At 39.1% G+C, this 24,904-nt stretch overlaps 2 protein-coding genes and 1 long non-coding RNA gene across 5 annotated transcripts in view; 2 read left to right on the top strand and 1 right to left on the bottom strand.

The window, feature by feature from the left end:
• Nucleotides 1-1,082: 1,082 nt before the first annotated feature.
• Nucleotides 1,083-17,595, top strand: LOC145460449 (uncharacterized). Of its 3 annotated transcripts, none has more exons than XM_081445286.1 (4): nt 1,083-2,326; nt 15,571-15,755; nt 16,266-16,501; nt 16,999-17,595. In XM_081445286.1, exons 1-4 carry the CDS (start codon nt 2,279-2,281, stop codon nt 17,370-17,372), a joined length of 843 nt encoding a protein of 280 aa, XP_081301412.1. In that variant the 5' UTR covers nt 1,083-2,278; the 3' UTR covers nt 17,373-17,595. The 3 variants fall into 3 exon arrangements, with proteins under 3 accessions (XP_081301412.1, XP_081301411.1, XP_081301414.1); XM_081445285.1 differs by lacking the exon at nt 1,083-2,326 and adding an exon at nt 5,008-5,702; XM_081445288.1 differs by lacking the exon at nt 1,083-2,326 and adding an exon at nt 11,229-13,302.
• On the top strand, nt 17,459-18,980 carry LOC145503371 (uncharacterized). Its single transcript, XM_081482833.1, has 3 exons — nt 17,459-17,465; nt 17,619-17,699; nt 18,287-18,980. The coding sequence occupies exons 1-3, from the start codon at nt 17,459-17,461 to the stop codon at nt 18,541-18,543; spliced, it is 345 nt and encodes a 114-aa protein (XP_081338959.1). The 3' UTR covers nt 18,544-18,980.
• Nucleotides 18,981-19,161: 181 nt separating this feature from the next.
• LOC145460464 (uncharacterized) overlaps nt 19,162-24,904 on the bottom strand; it is a 90,277-nt gene continuing 84,534 nt past the window's right edge. The window contains exon 2 of the long non-coding RNA XR_014039853.1: nt 19,162-21,393. This is a non-coding gene — a long non-coding RNA (uncharacterized LOC145460464). The remainder of the gene's footprint in view (nt 21,394-24,904) is intronic.

The raw sequence follows: 24,904 nt of genomic DNA, 5'->3' as shown, positions 1-24,904 counted from the left end.
GAACAAGCTCAAAATCTGGGAGATTTCCCGATGATGGTGTTGGCGTGTTTCCTGGGACTGACCATAATAATAAGAGTAACGGTAAGTTAACAACTCAACATTTTGCTGACATTCCACATTTCGGCGAGCAGTCAGAAATCCGAATAATTTTATATTTTCTTTTTGATACTCGGCATACGACAGTCCATGGAAGAAAAAAACAACAACGACAAAAGAGAAATAGTGGTATTTGAAATAATAGCTAAATGCTACTTGTACTGTTTTTTAGTCCAAACTTAGTTAGTTAGATTTGTAGCAAGAGAACGCATTTCAGCACAAAACTCACGTGAAATATCGAAACTAGATGAGGGCGCGGTTTTTAAACACTCCAAGTTCGACGGTTTAGTATCTCGGTGGAGCCGGCTTTCGTTCTCAGCTGCCTTGAGGAAATGAAAACTGAAAAAATACATTCAGTTTTTCTCACATTTACCGGTTACAGATGACTCCGTGTGAGGCTTAGAGGTTTTCAGTTCAGATACGTGACGCGGCGAAAATGCTTTCAAGCACAAAATTTCCTACGGCCGCTCTGATTGATCGTAACGAAGTGTCGCCACGGATGCGAGCTTTCAAATTTCTTTCTGATAACAAAGCCGAAAGCGGCAAGCCCACATTTGTCATTGTATCTATATAGTCTATATATAACTAGAAGGAAAATTTCATCGGCCCGATCAGTTGAAAGCTGAAGGCTTCAGCGCCAGAATGTTTTGATTCATCAATTCAACTCAGTTGTCATCCGGGTCAAATCTCTTAATCGGAACGCTTTGAAACTCGTTTACCTCGGTTAGATAGCAGGGTTAGTTACAGAGAACTTCCGAAATAAGCTGGGATTTATTTTTTTTTTTTGGCTTATTAACGCTGCTTTGTAAATAAACTACTATATTAAGATGACGTAATCGACAACTATTTGAAAATCAATCAATGAAAAGCTATAAGGTTAAAATTAAGAATTTTAATACGCCAGCAAAAAAATTCCGCAACAAATTATTCACTTCTGACATTAGGGAGCGAACTCCTGGCATGCAAATTGCTAACATTTCTCCACGTAATCCAAAGATCCTGGTTCGACTCAAATCAAAGAATTAGCTTAAGTTACAAAGTAATTTCTCATAATTCGATCAAAACTTGTCTTTTTTCAGAGCGACGACTGTTAGAAAGGAGAGAATTATTTTAAAAGTATATATACATTTCATTTGTAGAGCATTTTTTAAAATGCTCTACAAATGAAATGCCGATCATTTTTTAGCTGACATGTTTGTTATGTTCCAGGCAACCCATGACATGTACTTCATAAATCTTTTATGAAGACACGCGATTACAAATACGCGCTTTCAGTTTAATTATCACCAAAGTCGGTTAGCAGGGTTCAAGAAAAATTGTTTCTAGAGGGTGTTTCTATATTTCCTTAGTCGAGATAAACTTGCAAAAAAAAACGATAAATAATTCTCCAACATAGACCTCGTGCCGGTTGGATAACATTTAATTATACGAACAGTAGTGTATATAAACTCAGACTGTTTTTGCTATTTGTTATCATTACTTTTAAAAACTGAATTGTTCCGTGGGTTTAGGCCGCGGGCGGAAGACATCTGGCAATTCAGGCTATCATTACTTGGACATGTAAAAGTACATAACAAATGCGATACTGTCGCCAGTTTGCGATTTCATTTTAAACACTGTAATACGATTACTTTTAAAACGAGGAAAATATCCGTCTTCAGTTTTGTTTCCTATCCCATCAGGCCTTTATAAAAGTAGATCTAGGAAGAATTTTGTTCGCCGTCCGACAACATTATTTCGATGAAAACATTCACTGCGTTCAATATATATTTTTCGCTGAGAGTTAAGGAATACCTTGAATCTTGAGAACCAATAGCTCTTCCACAGGCTTAAAATTCTCTTTATAGAATCTTATTAGCTGTTGTTGACTTAAGTTAAGATAGATACTGATTAAGAAAGCTATTTTAAACACTTTGTGGACTCAGGGTTCCTCAGGGTATCGGCATAGAAACAGCCCAGGTTTTCATGTTATGACAAACAGACAATCGATATACAGTATTAGCTATATCTTGCTTCCCCTAGTCCACTTACAGTCAGTGACATCACCTTGTATTTGATTGCTTCATGGCGAGATGCGCCACGTAGCTGGGGGCAGCAACAAACGTGCACGCGACCAAACATCAGTCATATAACAGTGTGACTTAACGGCAGCTTATGGAAGTTGACTAGATGAAGCTTTGCCATGTTTGTCTTAGGTCTATTAATTTTGCTGGCTGGGGCTGGAATATCGGTATGTGATTTCTAGTTTTGCTTTGAATTCTCAATCGTTCACATACATATAAAGCTTGTTTGCACTAGACAGAGTTTTAAAATAGCAAAGGATTTAAGGCGCGGCTAACATTAGCAATTCAGATCAGACAACTCGAGTGCGGGGAACTTTTTTCCCTTGAAATATTTTAGATTAATTACACTCAAGACCAAAACAGAACGTTCCCTGACATAGCAGGAAAGGTAAAGAACAGATATAGTTGGAAAGACACCATTTCGATTCCAACAGCAATAGCATACATGTGTGCCGGTCAAATTCATTTAATACAACCGGAAAAACCGGTTTCGCTTGTATGGGTCGCCGAGTTTACGCTATCCAACTGGCCTCGCGCCATACCGCCTGCGTTAAATATTAATGCAAGTAATTAGAGTGGTTACAATGATTTTGCTAACGTGCGAGAAAACAAGGACCAAAAAAGCCAGATGCTCTCACAGGTTATGATTGTGCAAGTTACTGGCTATCGAATGTTCGAATAGACTGGTTTAACTTGCTCAAGTTGCTGACAATACATATACAGTCCAGAGCCTATATATAAGGCTTTGTATATTTTTAATACAGAAGTTTTATCAGAGCCAGTGATAGTGGACGCACTATTAAAAACCTCGAGATTCAATGAACGGAAATCGTCGGAGGACCTTTTTTCGTGAATATCATTTTCCAGTTTGGCAGAAAGTGACCCCAAGGCCTCAAAGATAAACAGCCATTTTATGCTTTAAGCAAGTTTTTTGACGTGTCCTCTGACGCGAAAAATGTTTAAAATGATGTCGGCATGTTCAGACGTCGGCTCTGCGAACATTCTTCATCTTCTTGCTCAACGAGTTGATAACTTGAAACTTAAATTAAGTATTACATATTGTTCACCGTTGATTATAATATTTAAGTACCAGTGGAAAGTTTATTGTTGGTTAGTTTATTCAACATTCCAGGATTATCGTTCAAAGCTTCTCGGATTAAGCATGACGTCAGTTTCGGTTCAGAGACCTCCTGCGTTGTGTCAGTAACTCTAAAAGGTTTTAAACTACGCTTTACATGTAAGGCGATTATTGTTTTAAAGGCGAGGAAGCTTTGTTAGTGATTATTCCTCAACTCCTGTCGTCCACTTAACACCCAATTAATTCAGGAAGTGAAGATTTTATTTTGGAAACACTGGGGTTGTTGCGTGTTGATTAAAAGCAAATGTCGCCCGCCCATGAATCTCTTGCGGCAAAACACAAGGTCGCGACTTCGGACACGACAGTGTGTGGGGTAGACAACACTATTTCAAAAGTGATTGATAACTATCACTATCATATTACCTAAACGCAGGAGATAATTTTTAAAAGCTTTAAATGATAGCAACCTAACGGATTAATTGCAGCGGAAATCCGGGTTATCTATTTTGTCTGTTGGCATGTCGAGCTCCCTTTTCGAAAGAGCAGTTTTTGATGAAAAGGTTGGACCAATATGTTCTGGCTGCTTGGACTGTGCTGTGTTTCAGCGATCCGTTTCGTGGCAAGTTAATGATTTCCGCCCTGTTTATTGCTGTTTTTCTTTGCTGCATTGCAAGTTCGCTAGCCGAGTGCAGTTAATTTGCGCGTAGTGGTCCATTCTTAAGGGCGTTTGTTTAAGTTTCGCAGTCAAGGCAGTATACAAATTAAGACCATCGAGATCAATGCTTTTAAATGTCTGATTCATATGGCCATTGCTTTGTAAACAGTTGTAAGTTGATCATAGTAAATACTTGCTGATTGTACTTGAAACAAAATTAACCCTATTTATAAATCGTTTGCAAAACGTGATGTAATATTCACTTGCTTTGAATACATTTCTTTCATTTAGTGCGTGCATTAAGGAGCAAAGGATTTACCATACCATCTGTTCGTGGAATTTGGATTCGTAACAAACTTTGTTTGTTTTTCTTTTCTCTACATAGTACTCAGCTCTTGCCAGTTCCCGTCGATTTAATTTTTTGAAGTAGATATCTTCTAACTCGAGGTTGCGCCCTGAATTCGAAGCGAGCCTTGTCAGATAATTCTTAGTTGAAAGTATAGTAAAAAAAAACCCGTGTAAGAACCTACATTTTTTTAAGTCTGGCAAAATAGGTTTCGGTATTTTGGGGTACATATTGGCAATTTAGGCTAAGTAAGTTGTAAATTGGGTCCTAAATTTCTATGGGTTGATTACCAGAAAAATAAATAAACTTAGGTTTCAGACCGTTTGGCCCTTGAATATCGACAGTATTTATTCACAACTGCATTATGTATTTCCTTTTAATGTAAATTTGCAATCTCAAAGTCACACTCCTAGGTTAAAATATTTATCATAATTTAACTTTACCCGAGTACATATAAGAACCTGCTTGATCTTGCTTGGCTGAACAAGTTCTTAAATTTTTGGGTATTAAAATGGCAAATTTCTTATAATTGTTCCTTGACCTTCCTTGAACGCCTACCAAAAAGGGACCCTAACGCTTTGCTTCCTGCATGCAACATTACATTTTTATTTAAAGCGAATACTTGCCATACCTCGGTATATAAGAGTGCGCCTTTAAGGGCTATCTACACTGACATGGTTATCTTCGATGATGTGCATCAAGGAGGTTTAAGGCCACTTGACAGACATTTGATGACATCTGATTCACCACCCAGCTCGTTTTCTCTCCAACAAGCCATATAAGAGCCTTTTAGCTACTGTTGTGAGTGTTGTGGCGGCTCCTAATATCTTCTTATCTTTGTTGTTTATTTTATTACTTTTGCGCTGAGCCTGAATTTAATTTGTAGATAATTTTAGACTGAAATGTTCTAAAAATGGCCTAATTTTTTTGGTCTTAAAAACAAAGTTATAACAATAAAATCACTCGACTCGATAGCATTGAAATTGTAAATGTTCAAGTTAGATGTGAAAACAGTTCGATTGTCTTGATCCGTGCCGTATTTGTTAATTTCACAACTTCATCAAACAAAAACAAGAGAAAGTATTTATGTCTTGACAAATGATAAAGCTTGTTAGAAACGGAACCTTCTGTTTGCTGGAGAAGCCGCGATCTTGAGCGGCGAAGCCGCCAAAAAAACTCGTGCTAGGGTATCTGTAACTTCCTGGTGAGTAAATTTCCGCCACAGGGACAGTCTCGCATCCCATCATCCAATTCGATACCAGTCGACTTTATAAAAAGCAACGACCTCGAAAATTCAAGCCTTTTCTTTCGGCGGCGCGATTTAGTAACCTTCCACGTCAGCGCGCGTGTTTTGAACATTCGTCTGAACAGTTTCACTGCAAGTTGTAAAGACAAAAGATGTTCGGAAAGTCTCAAGCCATTGGCTTATTTCTAGGATTCCGTGTTGCATTTATGGCATTGTCGGTGAGTATATTCAACTGATATTTCACCTATTGACATGTATTGGTATCAGTCCTATATCTTAGGGTTCAGTTGTACACTCGTAATTGTTTCGTTCTGACCGCTCTGGGCTGAATATTTCATTCGCAATTCCTCGGTGTTTTCCAGTTAGCGCACATTCCAAAGTTTTCTCGGTTACTCAAAATTCCCATATCATGTTTTAGAGGTTTTTAGAGTACATTTTATGCCCTTAAACTAAAAATAACTTCACACGCATTTGGACGATCACGTGATTGGGTGCACAGCATTGGATGTCACAGTAGGCTGGTTTGCGGCTTTTATGTTGACATTAGAAGCCAATATACATTTTGTATATCTAAACACAGACAGTTAGTTTTCTTTGTATAGCTTTTCAATAGTTTTGACGCTTTCAACTGAAATACAAGAATAAACTGGTTATGAAAATAACCGTCGAATCGTCGTATTAGCGAAAAGTCCTTCCTTAGTGCACGAGTTTGTCTTGCACAATGAAAGTTTCTACTCTGTCATAATGTTCGCAAGTTCAAGATATTCAGTTTAACCTTTCGCGGCATTTTCGCCTGAGTCCCATGTTTACATGCTGTTCAATTCTAATTCAGTTTTATAAACACGATTACATACCTAGGAAAGCGGTTCGGATTGTTTCAGTCTTAGTCTCCTGTCCTTATATCTTCAGGATACTAGAAATGAGAGATTTTACAACATCACTACATTAGCAGCTTGACAGTCCCTGTATAGTGACCGGCTTTAAAATTGCTAAGTCGAAGGGACTAACTTTGAACCAGCAGAGCCCAACTGGAAACAGCTTATTTCGATACGTAAAGAGAATCAAGAACGAGAGCTGTCTGGAATGGGCTGAGAGACATGTCACACAACAGGACTTTCTAGCTTTCTCTTTCGCATTCTTTCCACAAGTACAATCGCTTGAGCTGTAAAGTCTGAGGTGAGCTCTACCAAATTCTTTGAGCATTGTGAGTTTCAAACGAAGAGAAGTCGAAATAAGTAGCTTTCTTACGTTTTCCTTTGAGTAACAATTCTTTGGCTTGCTTCGCTCATGTATCAAATCCGGATCAAAGTCCGTTCGTGCGTGAACATGTTTCATGCACTCAATAGCTTCGTAGCTACGTAGTTTCAAGGAATCATCATGCTGACTGAAATTCTTGTATGTCTCGCGTTTATCAGTAGAGCAACGGTGAGTTTACCCCTTTGCTTCCTCCTTGGTGTTATACTAATAAAACACCGGTGCCTGAAGACGGCCTGACGACGAAAACGAACGTTTTCAGCCTGAGTATAAAACCATTGCAACTCAAGCGAATCTAAAAGAAGGCTTGGCTTACAGTATATTGAATAGAATTTTGGTGTTAGTGATTCCTGCGGGATGGGAATCTGATCAAAAGTCGGAGTAAGTCTATTTGTTGATGGCAAGAGACAGTTTAGGACAAGTGAAAGAGTCAGGGAACAAATGTCCAAAAAACCGAGTGTATTCCTTTTGCATTTAATAGTGATTCATTAAATGTCACGATGCATTCCTTAGCCCCGCTGAAGCCTCTCTTAGTCTCTTGGAATCCTCTATTCCTTCTTCCTGTGGTGCAAACCACAAGAGGAAGAAATAGAGGACAAACCGTGACATGCAGCCAGTTTCTAGCATAATGATTAAAGCCCTTGGCCAGTGTGGGGTTTTGATTTGTGAAACGATAAAGAAAGGCTGAATTCAAAATCTTTTTTTGTCGCCAAAGTGGCCAAAAATTGTGTTGTGTACAGATAGCGATGAATGACACGTCACTCCACCCTTAAACAAGCCTAAGTGGATTTGCTATTAATAGCTGTCAAAATATTAATAGAATTTGTTGTTATACAGGCAAGAATTGCACCGTTAGGTGTAAAACCAGGCTGTTAGCGACACTAACGCAATGAACACACTAGAGTTTCAAGCCAGGCTATTTGACTTTGGTTATTTTGGCTCTCCGTTCTTATCTTTCGACGCGTTAAAAATCATTAATAGTTTATTTTTAGATGTTAATAGTTTCTGTTGTGTGCTGAGCCATTCCTGACAATAAACACAGGCTCACTAATACCTCATCTGTTGATATGATTTTAATAATCTGAAGTTTAATCATAGTCTCCTAACTATGGTTTAATCACACTGGTCGCTAAAAATACGACCTACCGACAACTGTTTTCGACATGTAGAGAAGATAAAGCTGTCTTGATGATATCACAATTGCTCAATGTGTACGTACAGTGATTGTAGAAACAGGGAAAAGATAAATATGATCACGGCCTAATAACCGAGGAATGCAATCAGTCAAAGCTTTTATCGACACTATTTGATAAGGAAGTTTTTGAATTCTCCGAGAACAAAGAAAATGTAGGAAAAGAGCAGAAGACACTTAAGTACAGACCCGGAGGGCAACGAGATTGTTTGTGTATTCCCACGCTATTGAGTGGCTTGTCACGATATTTCGTTAATATTCTATGATTTAAGTTAAATACTTCAGTTACATACGGCGAGCGTATGCTTGATTTAGAGCTGGGAACACAACAAAACACGTGGAATAACTTTAATCCTAGGTCAAGATGTCGAAATATCTGTGCATGCATTTATGGAGTGCCCTCATTCACGAATAATTAAGACACAATTCAAAGGAAACCGTCAGATTTTGATTGTCGTGCACTATCATTTAACATCAATCGCTTCTAGTATACCAGTATTTCTTCTTTGCCTCTCAAGAGCTCTCAAGGTATTTACTACAGACGATATTGCATGTTTCTTTCCTGTAAAGTGAAGTGTGAAAGCTAACAAGAATTATTGTAAGGGTAAGCACTTTCGGAGTCATTGTTCTGTACCCATTGTTGTGTACCCATTGTTACTGGTCGTACAAATGTAGACAATAATGCACATACCAAGAAGCCGCTGAATCCAATTTAAATTTAGCTTGTGGCTTGGTTTTAATTCTTTCTAAGGCAGAATGACTGGGATTTACGTGCAAACGGCGTAAGCGAAACTGAATGGTAATAAATATATAGGACAGAAATGAGAATTTTACACGTCTCATTTTATTAGTTTCAAGGCGACGCATAATAATGAAAACCTCTTCAAAACGTCAATCAATTTGTAGTTGAATTTAATTGGAAAAGATCACGCAAACCCAAAGCCAGCCGGTAACAAAGCTTATTAGTAGCTAGCAGTTACTGCGACTTGACTGTTGACTAATCTAAGGAAGAACTTATGTTCCTGCCATATCTTCCAAGATGATGTTGGCGTTTTTCGTCGAGCTGACCATACTTCTGAGAGTAACGGTGAGCAACAACTAGATTTTATTTTTTTAACCAAATTACCGAGCAGTCATAAACCTTAAAGTAATTCTATATTTTCCGCTTTTTACACCAGGCAGTCTATAAACAGAACGAAAGATAAATAATGATATCTGAACGGCTTGTAATCTCAAAAGCGATTTTGTATTTTCAAGCTTGGTTTTCGATTCTCGATTTCTACCTAAGTGAACGCTTCACTGGTACAGGAACACGTGGAAAAAATGGGCGCGGTTTAGCATATCGGTGTAGGCCAGCTTTGTACTTTCTCACCTATCTCTAGGAATGGGGGTTGAAAATATTCTTCAACTTTTTCTCACCAGTTTGCGGGTTACATGTATGACTCAGTGTAAAGATTACAGGTATTTATACAGCTTGGTTTGAAACGTGTCGTAGCGAAAACGCGTTCGTGAGCAAAATTTCAAAACATCGTACGCTTCACTGATTGGAACAATATAAAAGGGAACTTACTTATCTCTTTCTCAGAGCAAAGCCGGAGTCTGTAAGCCTCTACTTTTGTCATTACTTTTTTTAAAAAAAAAAATAGCGTTACTACTTAACAAGAAATATATCTGGAAGATACATTTAACCGGCCGAATCGGTTGAATGCCGCAAGCGACGGCGTAAGTATGTTTTGATTCGTCATCAACTTGGCATCTGGGGTCCAAAAAGATCTCTATCAGAACGCTTTGAAAACAATACATGTTTCTCTACTTTAGATACCTCACAATCGCACGCAGCTTGTTTTATTCGCGTGTTAATCAGCCAAAGTGACTTTGAAATGTTTTTGTTTGTTAATGTTGCTTGAAGAAGTATTATATTTGATGGCGTGATCGCCAACGGGCTAGTTTTCGTGCTTTCACTAAATTTGACCTTAAGACTGCGTTAGCAATGCCTAAAAAGGAAAAAATAGAAACCACTTTTAAAAAGAAAAACGTCTACATGAAGGTAGAGTTAATTCTTTAAAAAAAATCTAGACCGCAAATAAAACCAGGTCCATTTTGATCAAGACTCAAAATCAACTAAATATAAAGTTTGGTAGCCTCTTCAGTGTAATCACAGCGAAATAATTTCGCGGCACTGAATAATTACTCACTTCTAACAAAAGTAAAATGCATATTAATAAACATTTCTTTACGTAGTCCAATGATCGTCTTATCCAAAGCAGAGAATTGGCTAGTTGCAAAACAATTTCTTATAATTAAATAAAAACTGGTATTTTTTCAGTCCAGCTTGGACTGCCGTGCTTAAAAATGATTTGCTATTCAAAGAAACAAAAACAAAACCTTTTATTTGCTGTCTACTTTGCATGCCAATCATACTTGCCTGCTCAACAATCTTGAGTTTACAAGCATATACTGAGTAAATCTTTAGACACGCGATTTACAATTTTATTTTTTCAGCCCATTAAGGGTACTTATTGATTATCAAGGCCAGTTTGCAGTTTTCAACTCGTTATTTTCGTCGTTAAGTAGCAGCAATGGAAACAGGGTTAAAACCTGCGCTTTCACAGTGTGCATTGACATTGATTTCAATTCCAAAAGGTCGAAGAATTCTAACCAAGTCCGTACTTCAGTAAATTGTTCACTGTATAAGCCATGGTGAGCAATTCAGCCTCTGCCAATCATCACTTCGTGACGGGTACAAGACCGTATAACTACTTAAACATACTGTCGCTATTTACTTTTAGTAGTGTGACTTTTAGTAACGCAATTTAAACGAAAATAAGATCTTGCTCACTTAATTTGCGTTTTCTATCCGACTTTAATGATCGAAAGAAAATTTTGTGTACATTACGAAGGCATACTTCGATGCAAATATTTACTAGATCCAATGCATGCGTTGTTTGGGTGCACTTTAATCGTAATTTGCTGTGAATAAAAATGTGTAATCTTGAACTTGACCGAGAGATTCTGTACATTCGTGGATTTAATATTCGTTATAGATCGTTAACGACATTTTACAACCCACGTCTTAACGGTTGGCCTGAGACAGATACTACCTGATTTGAGGGGGAAAAAAATATTATTGTGTACTCAAGGTCTCGACATAAAAGAATTCAAAGCTTCCATGTTATGAAAAAGATAAACATTTCGACATTAGTACGTCCCTTTACCTCTCACAATCGATTACATCATCTTGTATTTGATTGGCTCTTATGGAGGGACATTTCAATATACGTGCAGGTGACCAACTACTATAACAACGCTTGCGAACAGACACCTATTGTAGGGTCACATCTGAACGGCCCTACATGGAAGGTGACTAAACTTGAAAACTTAGCCACGTTTGCCGTCAGTTTGTTAATTTTTCTGGCAGGGACTGGATTATCGGTATGTTATTGAGTTTTGTTTTGTATTCCCCTTGGTTCATCTACATATCACGCTTATTTGCGAATACGGAGTTTTAAAATAGCAACAGATTTAAGGCGCGGCTTGCAACTCTAAACTCGCGCGCGGGGAGCTCGCGGGGCTTGTTTCGCTTGAAATGTTTTAGCCAACATTTAACTAAACTGAACACCATAACAGAAGGTTTCACAGCGCAGGAAAGATACAAAAGAGACATATCTCAATAGATTATATTTCGATTCCAACAGATTGAAAAATATGGATGTATGTTTTTGTGGTTTTGATTTGTAATCCCGTGCGTTCAAATACATAGCAGGCTTGTTTGCGCTAGATGGAGTTTTAAAATAACAAAGGATTTAATTCAGGCGCGGCTTGCAACTTAGGACTCGCGCGCGGGAAGCTGACTTTTATCTACACTGAACACCATAAAAGAAGGTTCCACATAGCAGCAAAGAATTAGACCAGATATAAGCGGAAAGGTACCATTTCGATTCCAACAGATGGAAAACTTTGGACGAGTTTTCTTTTCGTTTAAGAAACTACCGGAAATACCGGTTCCGCTTGCATGCTTGGTCCGGTTTACACGTATTCAGCTCGCCTGACGCTATATCTACGTTAAATATTTTTGCGCTCAATTCGAATTGTTGCAAACTTTTTTTAATTTACCTGCTAGGAGAGGTCAGAATGACCTGGTGTAACTCACGTAGGGTTCAGAGTTACACGACTTTGAGTATTTTATTTAAGATTTTTGCCACAGCCACTAGAAATATGCGTACGCACACCATTAAAATACCAGAAATTCGCGGAAATACATCAGAGGATCGCGTCTTTTTCGAATTAATTTTTTTAGTTGGGCGACCGCCATGTATTGCTTTGTAAGCGAGTTTTTTGACGTGTGCTCTGGCGCGAGAAACATGCACTTCTTCTGATGTCGGGCCCCCGAGCATTCCTTGGATGGAACCCTTTTTCCATCAAGAGTTGATAGTAAGTGTTGTTAACTGTTGATATGCTGGTGGAAAGCGTTTATGTTGGTCAGTTGATCGAAGTTTCTTATAATCTACATATTCATCCGCCACTCCGCGCAAGGCTGGAGAAATTTGAAAACGGTTTTTTGACTCTAACAATGCTTGTAATGTTTTCAGTCGACACTACGCCGGAGAAATTTGAAAACGCAACAATCACCAGTCATTGTGGATTTGGGTTTGGAAAAATTCCGTTTCCGAAATTTTTCATATGCGAGAAAGCTTTTTCCAGGATTATCCGTGAACTCTTGTCGACCACTTATCACCAAATTGTCTCAGGCAGTTGGCATTACATTTTTTGGACGTAGTTATTTGGTGCTGATGAAAAATATTTGTCGTCATAAATCCCTTTTGAGAAAGAAATGAAATAAAACGAGGTCAAGACTTCAGGCACGATCACCGTATCAACATTGCATGTGGTAGACTAAGCGATCCTTAAAAAGATTGATTAAGAATCACCATTCTCACCTAAGGAAGACAGCTGCTGTAATAAGCCTAACGGTGTAGCTCTACCAAAATATATTTCAGCGTGAGTTTCAGACGAAGAGAAGTCGGTCTTACTCTTTCCATAATCAGACTACAGTGTCATGCAACGGTTGCAAGTTTGGGCTTGTTTTGTTCTAACTCGAGTACTTGTTAGAAAGGGACTTCCCCTAATTAATAAATCAAGCTCACACTTCGGACTTCTTTTCATTGGCTGATATACTTCCTATGAGTGACATTTCTTTGGCTTGCCTCGCCCATACTATCAAAGTCCGTTCTATAATATATGCGTGCACATGTTCCATGCACTGATGAAGAGCTTCGTAGCCACGTAGTGTCGTCCACATCAATTTATACCGACAAGGGATCACCATGCTGAGCGAAATTTTTGTCTAACTAACGCTTATAACTGGAATAACGGTAAGTTTGCATCTTTGCTTTCTTCTTGGTGTCGTACTGAGTAAAACATCGTTGCCCGAAAAGACGCACGACTTCAGCTAGCACTACGTTAGTCAAGCATATCCGTCTGTATGACAGGGGGCCCTTTTCTATTAGCGATCCCTGCGGGATGAAGCCGAGCAAGATTAATTGGTGATGTCGAGAAAACGTTTACAGCAAGAGGAAGCGAAGTGGGAGAACAAAATATTCAAACTACAGGATGTATAGTATCAAAACACGTTCTTGATCATCGCAGGTGATTATTCAGTCATGAGCTGAGTGTACACATTCCTTAGCCTATTAATTGATGATCATTTTTTTTTTGCTCTCGTTATTAATTTGAAACGCGAAGCATATGTAACATGGTTACGTCTCAGAGCGCCTGGACGGGCCAGTATGAGGTTTCGATTTTGCAAAACAAAGAAAAAAAACGCTAACTTCGTCGTTGCCAAAGTTTTTGTCGCACAAAGACTGTATCGCATCTCAGACCACTCGCAAGCACACACCATACATGCCTTTTCTTAAAATAGCAGTCAAACAAAAATAGCTTAACTTGATTGATTTTACAATATTGTTGTCGAAATGCAGAGAATTTGTGTTAGCTATAAACTAAAGCTATGTCGTGAAGATATCACACAGGGGTCAAAAAATCGAAACATATCTTTAATGAAACCTGTCAATAAAGCGCTGTGAAGTGGATTAATTTGGAATTGAAAACAAAAGAAGCGCCACCAATGTTTGTTATTCCACATGAACCTTGACGGATTAGGCAAGATATCTCGTCCGTAAGAAATATTTAAATTCTGCCGTTACTGTTGAACACTGCTTTTCCCTGCGAGAAAGAGATTCCCTTCTCTTTCTGCTCTGTGAGAGACGAGAGGTCTCTCAATTACAAAGCGTCATAAATCATCATTTCATGTACGATAGGTAGTACTAGAGATGGAGCCTGCATTTTTGGAAACATTGAGACGTAGTTGTTTCGTGTTGCAGTGATGAAACACGAGGTCACGACTTCAGACACGAGAACCGCATAAAAACTCTGTGCGGTAGACAAAACTATTTTAAAACAGGTTGTTTAAGAATCGCTATCGCCTAATTGCAGGTCAAAATAAGTCAAATGATATAGTTGAAGCAGAAATCCGGGGTATATCTTGCCTTTCGAATTGCATGCCGAATGAGCAGTATTTTTGATCAGAAAGGTTAGGGTTAGAGCAATATTGATGTCCATCTTTTAGACTGTGTTGTGTTTCAATTATCCGTTTTGTGGTAATATAAGTTAAAGCTTTCCGCTCAGTTCATTGCTTTTTCTTTGATACATTTTGTGACAAAAAGTTGGCTAGTCGAGTGTAGTTAATTTTTTTGCACATCATTAAAGACCCTCTAAAGCGCGGTTCTTTAAGTTGTGTGTTTTCGCAATAAATAACAAGATAAGACAATATCAAAGTGAATACATTTAAAAGTCAGTTTCAGGTGGCCTTTGTGTTGTAAACAGTTTTAAGTTGATTAAAGCAAAGACTTGTATTACTTGAAATAAAATACTCCATAAATCGGGCTAAACTTGATATAACTGACCTGATTTATATTTAATAAAGTTTCTCTTGTTTAGGGCATTCATACGAGACTTAATACACCTTATTCCAAAATGGTCGCCATTTAAGTATTCTTTTGTTTTGTTGCAAATTAGCCCTTGTTGCCTCGCTCTTAAGCTCGAAATTCAAAAGAATATTTTCCCTTAAACGAGGCAACAAGGGGTGATTTGCAAGTAAACAAAAGAGCACTAAAATGACGGCCATTTTGGAATAAGGTGTATTTCTGACTTTCGCCATAGTACACTGCGAACATATTACATCTATCTTAGGTTAAAATGTCTCAGAACTCGAAGTGGTGTACTGTTAAATTTGAGAACGAGTCCAGTGTTGCGTTAAAAATCGTCACGTGTAACGTCACTTCCTTAGGTTCAAGATCTTTTTTAACTGCAATAGCAGTAACAAAAAAACAAATTGAAATCGGAATAGAAAAATACAAAATGAAGATAAATAAGAAAAGACAGAATAACAAAGCGAAGAGGCAAAGATGGCTTTGACAAGAATGAATTGTTTCTTTCTTTCTTTAACTTGTTTTTGTTGTTGTTGTTGTTGTTTGTTTGTTTGCTTTTCTCCGAACAAAAAGCTACAAAGATGCATGTATTAAGGAGACATGCATAATAGAAGGTCTTATTTTGTTATTTATCATTATTTTGTTTAATTTTAGATGGCGGCAGTTGATGACTGCCAAGAAATGCAATATTGGAACGGGACGCACTGTGTTCAATGCAGTGGATGCCCACGTGGTTTTGGGCTGAAGACAAAATGTACCTCTAAAACAGACACAGAATGTGTAGCATGCTGGCCCGGTTATGATTATTCCAACACCACCGGATTGGAAAGCTGTATCCTGTAAGTCTGTTACATGTATACAACTTAAGAATTGTCACTTTTCACCCCGAAGCAAATCGGTAAATTAACAACATGCAAGTTCCTCAATCATGCTCGCCCTCTCTTATCCTATAGGACAGTTGCGGGGGAGGGGGTGGGGACGACGACGTCCTGGAAAAGATCATAAGGTCAAAAGTTTTCAAGTACGACAGGAAAACGTTCGCCGCTAAATTCTGCCGAGTTCACTTCGTCCCATACAAAGATGTGATTGTTAGCCCCCACCCCACCTCAACTTACTCTCCCTGTGTCTCCGGGGATGGTTCCCCCCCCCTCCCCTCCTAATATAACTCCTCTCTCCAGTCACCTACTGTCATCTTCACTATTTCCTAGCGTCCTTATCATAAAACTTGCTTTTTATAGTACTTCATCATTCCCAGTGCCCCATCATTCAAAAGTGCATGAGTAATGTTTGTAATATATGAGAACTATACTTATGCATAATTGGTGGGTTGATATATTTTTCCCTTTCAGCTGTGACAAGCATTCGAATTGCCTCCCTGGCAATTCGAAAAAAATCAAAAACTGCACCATTTTCTCCGGACTTGTCTGCGACGGGTGCGAGGATGGAAATTATTTTGACCCTCTGGTGCAAGGGTGTGTTGAATGCTCGTCCACGTGTAGCATCCTTCAAGAAGAAATAAGATCTTGCACTACTGATCATGACCGGGAGTGCAAGGCAAAAAGAACGGCCACATCCCCTAGCTTGGGTAAGTTCATTCATTTACCTTAATGCTCTAAACCGCACGATCCATTACGGGAGTGATATTAGACTCTTGAGATGTCCTTTCCACTGTCTTCTGGCTTTGTGACCAGATACTTTTCTTTGATATTGCATGGTCCATATCGCTTCCTGATGTATCAGTGGCCGATCTCGTCTGCTGAAAATAAGAAGTTAAACACGTAAAATAAAATAATGTTAATAGGAGAATTTTAGTCAGATTTCAAATTTAGCGCGCTAAACCACTCTACCACTCCTTTCCTATTCCAACCTCCATCGTCACCCATCCACCCACTGAGAGGAGCCTATTTGACAAGCGGGTTTCAAATCTAAATTTAAAACAGGAATATATTACTATTACCATTACCTTGGTTCCAAGAGGTTTTCTCTTTTCTGTTTGTGAATCAAATTTGATGCGTCAATTGAAGAAGAAGGAAGGAAAACCTCTTGCGCAAAAATAAGGAACAATATTTTTTTACCCTTTAGGTGATTCGCCGACGAGTCCTAATACGGAGATCCCGCCCACTGGCCATGGTGGGAAGGTAGATCCAGAACCTCCAGCGTTGGCTGCCGAAGGAACTCCCAGCACTTCGTCGATTCCATTGGTGCAGAATGGACTGCTCTGGGGCGGAGTTATTTTGGGTATTGTTATTTTAGCTATAGCAATAGCCGTAGCGATAATAAGAAAGAAATCGAGTAACAAAATGAGACGTCATGCCACAGCTGGGAGAGAAGGGAGACCACTGATGACATCTTCTAAACCTGGTGAGTTTCAATACCCTGCCTCCACCCCCCATCCAGGGGGAGTAGCAGTTCCCAGTCGCTTCATACATCTTTTTGCTTGTATTTGTTCTTTATAACATATATTTTGGGATTCAGTGGTGTTTCAGGTTTCATCACAGTTTTGGATATTCAATAAAAGTTTACGACTTAAGTTTGCAGTTGCATGAACAGTTGGACATACGTTGGTTTATTTTACCTTATTATTTACTTAATTTACTTATTTGCCACTCATTAAGGAGTAAAAAAATGCATTTTATACAAGTGTCATATTCCGGTTAATTAAGGAGTTTTTAACTGCCTTTTTCAATTTACTATTATTCCAGGCTTGAATCGTTCCATTAGCAGTCTTAACATTGAGGGAAGAAGATTCATAACCCAGAGGCTCAATGGCAAATACCATGACGGTAAGCAATTCGTTTTACTTGTTATGATTTCACTTAGTTTGTTTTTATATTAGTCGACGTTTTGCACTTCATAATACGGTCACATAACTAGAATGCAGCTAAGGAGTTGTCTACTTTCACTGGGAAAACAGCATCGACCGGGTGACTTCCATCCTTCCATCCCTCCATCCCTCCATCCCCCCGTACCCCCGTCCATCCCGTCCCTCCCGTCCCTCCCGTCCCTCCCGTCCCTCCCGTCCCTCCCGTCCCTCCCGTCCCTCCCGTCCCTCCCGCCCCTCCCGCCCCTCCCGCCCCTCCCGTCCCTCCCGTCCCTCCGCCCCTCCCGTCCCTCCCGTCCCTCCCGTCTCTCCGTCCCTCTGTCCCTCCTTCTCTCTTTCCCTCCGTCCTTCCGTCCCTCCGTCCTTCCGTCCCTCCGTCCTTCCGTCCATCCGTCCTTCCGTCCATCCGTCCTTCCGTCTTTCTCTCCTTCCTTCCTTCCATCCTTCCATCTTTTCTCCAGCGTCACACATCGAGTCACACAGCTAAAGTCTTGAACCCGTCGGTTTTGATGTGTTAAAGCATTGTGTTTCTTACCGCCTATATTTTAGGTTATTTCTACTGGCAAATGTGCGCAGACAAACTTGGCCTGCTTGCTGAGTGCGAATTTTGGAAACGTGCTGAAAACCCAGCTGAAAAGTTCCTCACAGCCTATGGAGAAAAGGCAGGCAGCACAATCAGAAAATTGGTCGAGGTTCTAAGAGATCCAGAGGTCGACCTGACACAAATTGCGTATGAAATTGAAGAAAAATTTTCACCGCCTCAAGATCAAGGTGAAAACGAAAATGTAGATGAGACCGACGTGTAGAGGAAGGAAGCGAATTTAAGTTGATAAATAATTCAATATGGACACACATTATCTCCCATCGCAGTTTCAATTGACACTCGATTTCAAAGTTATTTCTCTAACTTTTGCCAGTGTATTGTCATCTTTTTAGAGAAAATCGTTAGTCATTACCTCTGGCAATTGGGTTTTCGATCGATTTAAAATCTCTCCTCGTTGTCGAGTTAGGGATGTGTTTGTTCTACCCCTAAGAGAAATTATTTAATTACTAATTTATAAGACCGCGAAGGGGAATTGAAGTAGTCGAGATCTACTGGTAAGCAAGTAATGAATTACGTTATAACTTAGATCTATTGTATGCTAAATTGAAACTGATTCTTATACACCATAAGTATTGTTTGGTAAAAACTTACTAGACCAGGATCCAAATAATAAGTGAAAATATTTTAAGTGAATGCGTACATAGGTAATTGGTTTTCTTTGGTTTCTGTCACCAGTTTTCGGTTTTGATAGCACACAAAACTCTTAAACGTTGTGGGTGTTCTTGACCTGCTTCAAGTTGGCTAATTTGGCTAAAACGGCGACGCAAATCAGCAAACATTTTATTGCAAAACAAAAACAAAAGCTCATCTTACCTATAGATTTTTCTTTTTTCATTTTTTCTATTTTTGATAGCTGATCGATTTTTCTCCCGCCGGCTTTGTATAGACTTTAGGAATATTTTTTAATTGTCTCATTTTAATACAAAGAGCTATTTTGATACGTTTTTGTAGTTAGATAACTGATTTTAGATTTTCAGTTAAAAAAAAAATGAAAAGACGAGCGCGAACTAAAAAAACGTCAGTCAGATGTAGATATCAAAATTCCTGTTTGACACGATGGGGATCGCAATTCATCAAGTTATACTTTCCGTCTCCCGTGTTGCACCCATAAGACATTAAAATCTTTCTCCAATTGGCTTTTATAAGTCTTATAAGCCATCTAAAATAATTCATAGATAATTATTAATCAATAGTTATTTAATAATGATGGTGGCAGATAAAAGCTACCCTGACTAGTGCGCCTCTCAGGTTTTGGTTTAATTCATTTCTAAAACCACTATACGATAAGAAAGTTCATTGATAAGCAACGTCGACAGTGTAAGAAATATAATTACAGCTAATGATCGAGTGTATCATCAAATGTAAAACCTTTAATTTTGTCTGAAAAATAGCAAGTATAATAGAGAGTCTGGGCAAACAGACGTCACTTTTCATAGTGAAATCTTCTCGCTTTCGAGAAACTTCATAGGCTGAACTCGATGGAAGCTTCCATGCTGTGACGTAACTCACAAGGATTCGCGCGCAAAGTTCAAAATTCTAACAACAGCCAGTCACATTTAAAGACGACAAGGATCTTTGTAAAGTTACGTGGTCAATATGGGAAAACGCCGTCAGATTTCCGACTTTTCTCAAACAGGGGAAGAAACGCTCATAAAAAGGGAAGATTATTTAGTCATTTCAATTCATTTATTTAGTCAATTATTTAGTCTAGTTCGACTCCTCGGTCATGCTTGTAAACAGCCAACTGGTCTGCCTCCCACCAGTTGGGATTTTTAGGCCTATTATGTTTAGTTGTTGATATATTTGTTTCCTTCAGTTTAAGTAGCATGCCTGTGAATTAGCTAGGTGTAGCTAAGCGCAATAACCACTATAAAAAACGACATTTGAACATTTGAACATTTTCCGGATCTACCTCGGCTGGTGGATTGCAAAACAGACATACTTTACGTGAATTCGAGCACTCTTCAACCGAAGGCTGTGTTCATGCTGGGATGTGTTGTTCTGTTCAAGCATGGTGAGTTGTTTGGAAATTCCAAAATTTGTTTACCTAATTAACTTTGGTTTGGGTATACACTCTTTTTTTGCATATAACTAATATTGTTTCAGTTCCGACCGAGGCTAAAGATTCTTATTTTTCTGCCGATTTTAGCCTGAATATATTCTTGTGAGTATTGTATTTATAAATTTTTAACACACAAATTATCCTTTTCAAAATTTCAGCCTCGGGTTTATTCTTAAAATATTCTTAAAAATTCGTAAATTTCAGCCTCGATATTCTTATAAAAAAATGTACAACAAAAATAACCGGAAAAGAGGTTTAGAAAGCTTTGAAAGAGTGTAATATATAACCAGAGTGATTTAGCCTTACCCGTGAAATAGTTACAACACAATTGTATATGTTTAGAAACTTCTTTATGTATTATCCTTTGTTCAGTCAGATTATGTGGTACCAAAAGTTCAGCATTATATACGTCTGTTAAAAGTAATTTTCAGATGTTCCAGGTATTAGATAAAATCACTTAATCAGAGTATAGGAGCAAACATGAAATTATGCCCTTGTGATTATATTTAATACTTAATATTATTTAAAACTTGATTTAATACTTGATAATATAATTATTTAAGACCATTATAATTATTGCAATGTATTATTGAAATCTGTCGGTCAGCACTTAGACCATAAAGCTTGAGACGTACATTTGTTATAACAGATTTAATTTTTATTGTCCGTCGGTAATATATGAAACAGAAGTGGTGAATCACTTGGAATCAAGTAATAAATCAAGTGTAATCAAGTAATAAAAACGTTTCGTATGAAATCCATATTGCTATGTCATTCCCGGGGGGTTACTCCCAGAACAATTGGGTGGGGTGTGCCAAAACCCTTACTCTATTTAAGACCAAAATCTGCGATTTTCCCCACTCTATTTATGACCTGACCAACAAAATGATACCCCATGTAAGACCTGACCCTTGAATAAATACTCTGTTTCAGACCTGCCTTATCAGTTAGTAACACAGTTCAGACCGATGTCAAAGGCATTGTGAAGGGCTTTTGTTGATGGTCTCATCGATAATGATGAAAAAGTAGCTTCTTCTAAAAGAAACATACCCAGTCCAAGACTAGAGTGCAAAGACCATACCCTATTCAAGACCAAAATGGCCAAAATCGGTACCCTATCTCTGACCAAAAAGGCTAAAACACTACACCCTTTGGGACCGCACATACTTATATGGCCCATATAAGGGAGAACCTCCGGGTTTATTATTGCGTTTTTACTGCTATAATGCTGAGGATGTGAGGGGGGGGGGGGGGGCGGGAGGGGAGAAGATGTAGCAGCTACCTGCGATGGACACACCATTAGGGGATTGGCTTTCTTCTTGGTTTCTTCACCCTTTGAAAAACAACGATGGCTTTTAGTTCACCATGTGACAGTGCAATCATCACATGCAAAGTGTGTAATTCGTTGTTACAGCAATGACGTTAACCGCCAGTCATAAGCCCCACAACTCCGCCTCTGGTCTTAAGCCTCCCCCCCCCCCCCCCAACCCCTCCGAAAACCGCCGGCTTTGGATAGAATCAATCACCTCCCTTTCCTCTTCGCTGTTCACGCATAGGAGTTAGATGGAAACGACTGCGCGATTACGATTCTTGCAGTGAACTTTTTTTCCTTATAAGTCAGCTGATTTCCGAATCTTTTTTTTTTATACGACTCAGAAACCCCTTTCAGTGGAAGACTATGGCCTTCAGCTTTATTGAGCGTGAAATCCTCCACATTTATTGTGTAATGCTCTTGGCAGCCACGCAGGCCGAAATGCTGTGAGAGCAGCCACCACATTGTATATTCAGGAGTGACCGTGAAGATGAATTACCAAGCTGCCCGCTTTCCCACAAAGCTTCTTCTTCCTCTCTGGTTAGGCTTCTTGACTTATTTGGTAATTTTCCTTAGCTTGCGCGCCTTTCCCTCGAGAACTTTTCGGGAATTGAAAAATTCTCTGTCCTTTATAATTGAAAAAGAACAACCTTTTTCTTTCAAATGGCTGTCAAGTGCTGCTTGCATCACTTTTAGGGACCCAGGTTCGTAATCGGTTCCACCTTGTTTACAGACGGAGGCGTAAAACCGCTCGAGTACTTTATCCAACTGCTCAGGAAGAATCATCTCCAGGTTTTTCTCAAGGCTATTTTTGTCAAACCACTTCACAAAAACCCTAACCCAGTTAATTGTGCTCTCTCGCCGCTTCTTTTAATTCCGTAACTTCTTCAATGGTCACCGTCTTAAATCTCGACGCCATCTTGGCACTGACCGAGATAAAAGAGATGTTACCATAGCAATTTTGTAATTTTACATGTGAAATTATAAATTAACGCTGAAATTTCGCGCCAAAATTAAGGAGTAATTTGTCACCCATGATATTAGCATCATTGTTTGTTTGCATTGGTCACTACAGACAGCGCCCGGGGCTCTCATTTACTTTTGGTACCTCACAGGCGGCCCAAGCTCACGATGCGAGGAGTTATCTTTTTTTTTTCTTTTTCTTTTTTTTTTTTTTTTTTCACTTTCATGCCATCCTTCAGCGAAACGTGGCATATACGGGCGACATACACTACGTATTACATAGCGACCGATTTTGAATACGCGAAACGTGACTCTCGCCTCGCAGCATTTGGAGGTGTTGTGTTACAAAGGTTTTAATTTATGAAGGGTTGTATGAGAACGCAACGGCTTTGCTTTAAAAGTCAATTATCCTTATATTTTGTGAATAAAATCTACTTACCCTGTTGCTGTGTTGTATTCTTTGTTGTTTGCCAGCTCCTCAGGCCAATCTAACGCGATTTCGGCGAGTTATCGTTGTGAGGGTTTCCAGTGCTAAAAGAAGGACAAGGCCGCACACTGATTTCCGGAATACCCGACGCTCGAAGCGAATGAATCCACTGAAAATAACACTGCCGACTCAATTCCTCCGTAGAATCAAAGAGGAGATGTTGAAGTTCCATGTCAGTTTGCTCGCAACGCAATTCCGTCCATTAACTCCTTCGCTACGAAACATTTATTTCGAGATTGCTTCGCCCGCAAATTCGAAAATAAGCTAGTCCAAATTGCCATGGACTCTTACGCGGTTCGCATAGTACGTTGGGTAACTATAATTAGCCCGACGGGGCATTGATTATCGACAACCAATGACTCACCTCAATTTCGAAGAATAGTTCCAAGAGCTGAGATCGAAGGAGGCAGCCAAAATCTTCGTTTGCCATCGATGTAAAAGGTCTGGAATACTGCAGACTACGAGTAGTCCCTCCCTCGCTAATGCATCAGTCAATTCCAGCAGTGCCCATCCCCCCAGATCTTGAAAACTGTTAAAAACAAAATATAAAGAAATAAATATAATCAAAATCAACTAACACGTACTGCTGACCTTGAAGTCTTACCGTTGCATTAAAAGACTGAACAGTTGAACGTTTTATTCACTGATTAATAAAAAAAAACTGCAGAGATGTTGGAAGGCGATGATTTCGGGGGCGCGGCATTTGCCCTCTTTTTTCATCCCCACCCTGGGGCATTTAGACAGCTTATGTGTCCCCACCCCGGAGAATTTGCCCATTTTTTTAAAACAATGCTAATGCCCGGGGGTTAGCCCCGGGGGGATGGGCACTGCTAGAATTGACTGACGCATAAGTCCGTCGAGCGAGAATGTAAATAAACCGCGAGGAAAAAATAACCGCGCGAAATCCTGGGGGTGAGACGCGCGCGAAAGGGCTAAAACACAGTGTACAATAGGCGATTTGCATGATGTGGTGTCATTTGACTACAACTACCACAATCCTTTACTTTATCTGTTTCTTGTGTTAATTAGGGCAATTGTTATTTAAACCCCACTGGGGCTTCAAAATTTAAATAATAAAGAAAACACGGAAGGAATTCTAGTAGTTGTAGTCAAATGACGAAAACGTGCCAATCTGCTATTACGTGGACGAAGGATATAGTGGTGCATGTGTCTTCTTATTTTTCTATCACAGACTATCATGAGCTGTTTCATGCACGTTGAGATTTCTCAATCTCTTACAACAGAGATTCGCTGAATAACATGTCTTGAAATTCTGAGACCTAAAAATTAGTGCTTAACTCATCAAGAACACATTGCTGTAGCACTTGCGACCTATAGTCCACTGAATCCGTTCTTCTCAGCTTTTTCTTTCGAGTAAGGAAATTGAATATTGCCGTAAACACAAATCTTATCTGAGTTCTATTTTGAACATCTTTGGTGCGTGTAGATCAGGGAACGCGGCCTAAGGCTAGCAGGACGTTTGTTTTTGATGGACGTTTTGGTAATAAAGGAAGTTGTTATCAACTTTTAACTAACTTAGTTTAAGCGGGGTCAGTAATCACAGTCGAGTTTTGATGTAAATGTTAAACATCTACACGCAACTTTTATTTGCTTGGAGACGATGCACTATAGGTGCATTGTTTGTTCTATGTCAGTGGAGTTAGACAACAAAAATAATTTTTAACTCGTCAGGTTTGGTGTCATGGGCGTCGATAAAACCAGGAACATGGCACATTCCG

Source organism: Orbicella franksi, chromosome 11 (assembly GCF_964199315.1).
Source record: "Orbicella franksi chromosome 11, jaOrbFran1.1, whole genome shotgun sequence".
Classification (NCBI taxonomy): domain Eukaryota; kingdom Metazoa; phylum Cnidaria; class Anthozoa; order Scleractinia; family Merulinidae; genus Orbicella; species Orbicella franksi.
Note: the sequence above shows the minus strand (reverse complement) of the source record. Positions and strands in the feature narration are given on the sequence as shown.

Coding starts and splice junctions, on each gene's coding strand:
- LOC145460449 (XM_081445285.1), top strand. CDS start 5,637: ATGTTCGGAAAGTCTCAAGCCATTGGCTTATTTCTAGGATTCCGTGTT. Junction 5,703..15,570: donor TTGCATTTATGGCATTGTCG/GTGAGTATATTC, acceptor GTTTAATTTTAG/ATGGCGGCAGTTGATGACTG. Junction 16,502..16,998: donor GGCCACATCCCCTAGCTTGG/GTAAGTTCATTC, acceptor TTTACCCTTTAG/GTGATTCGCCGACGAGTCCT.
- LOC145503371 (XM_081482833.1), top strand. Junction 17,700..18,286: donor CAATGGCAAATACCATGACG/GTAAGCAATTCG, acceptor CCTATATTTTAG/GTTATTTCTACTGGCAAATG.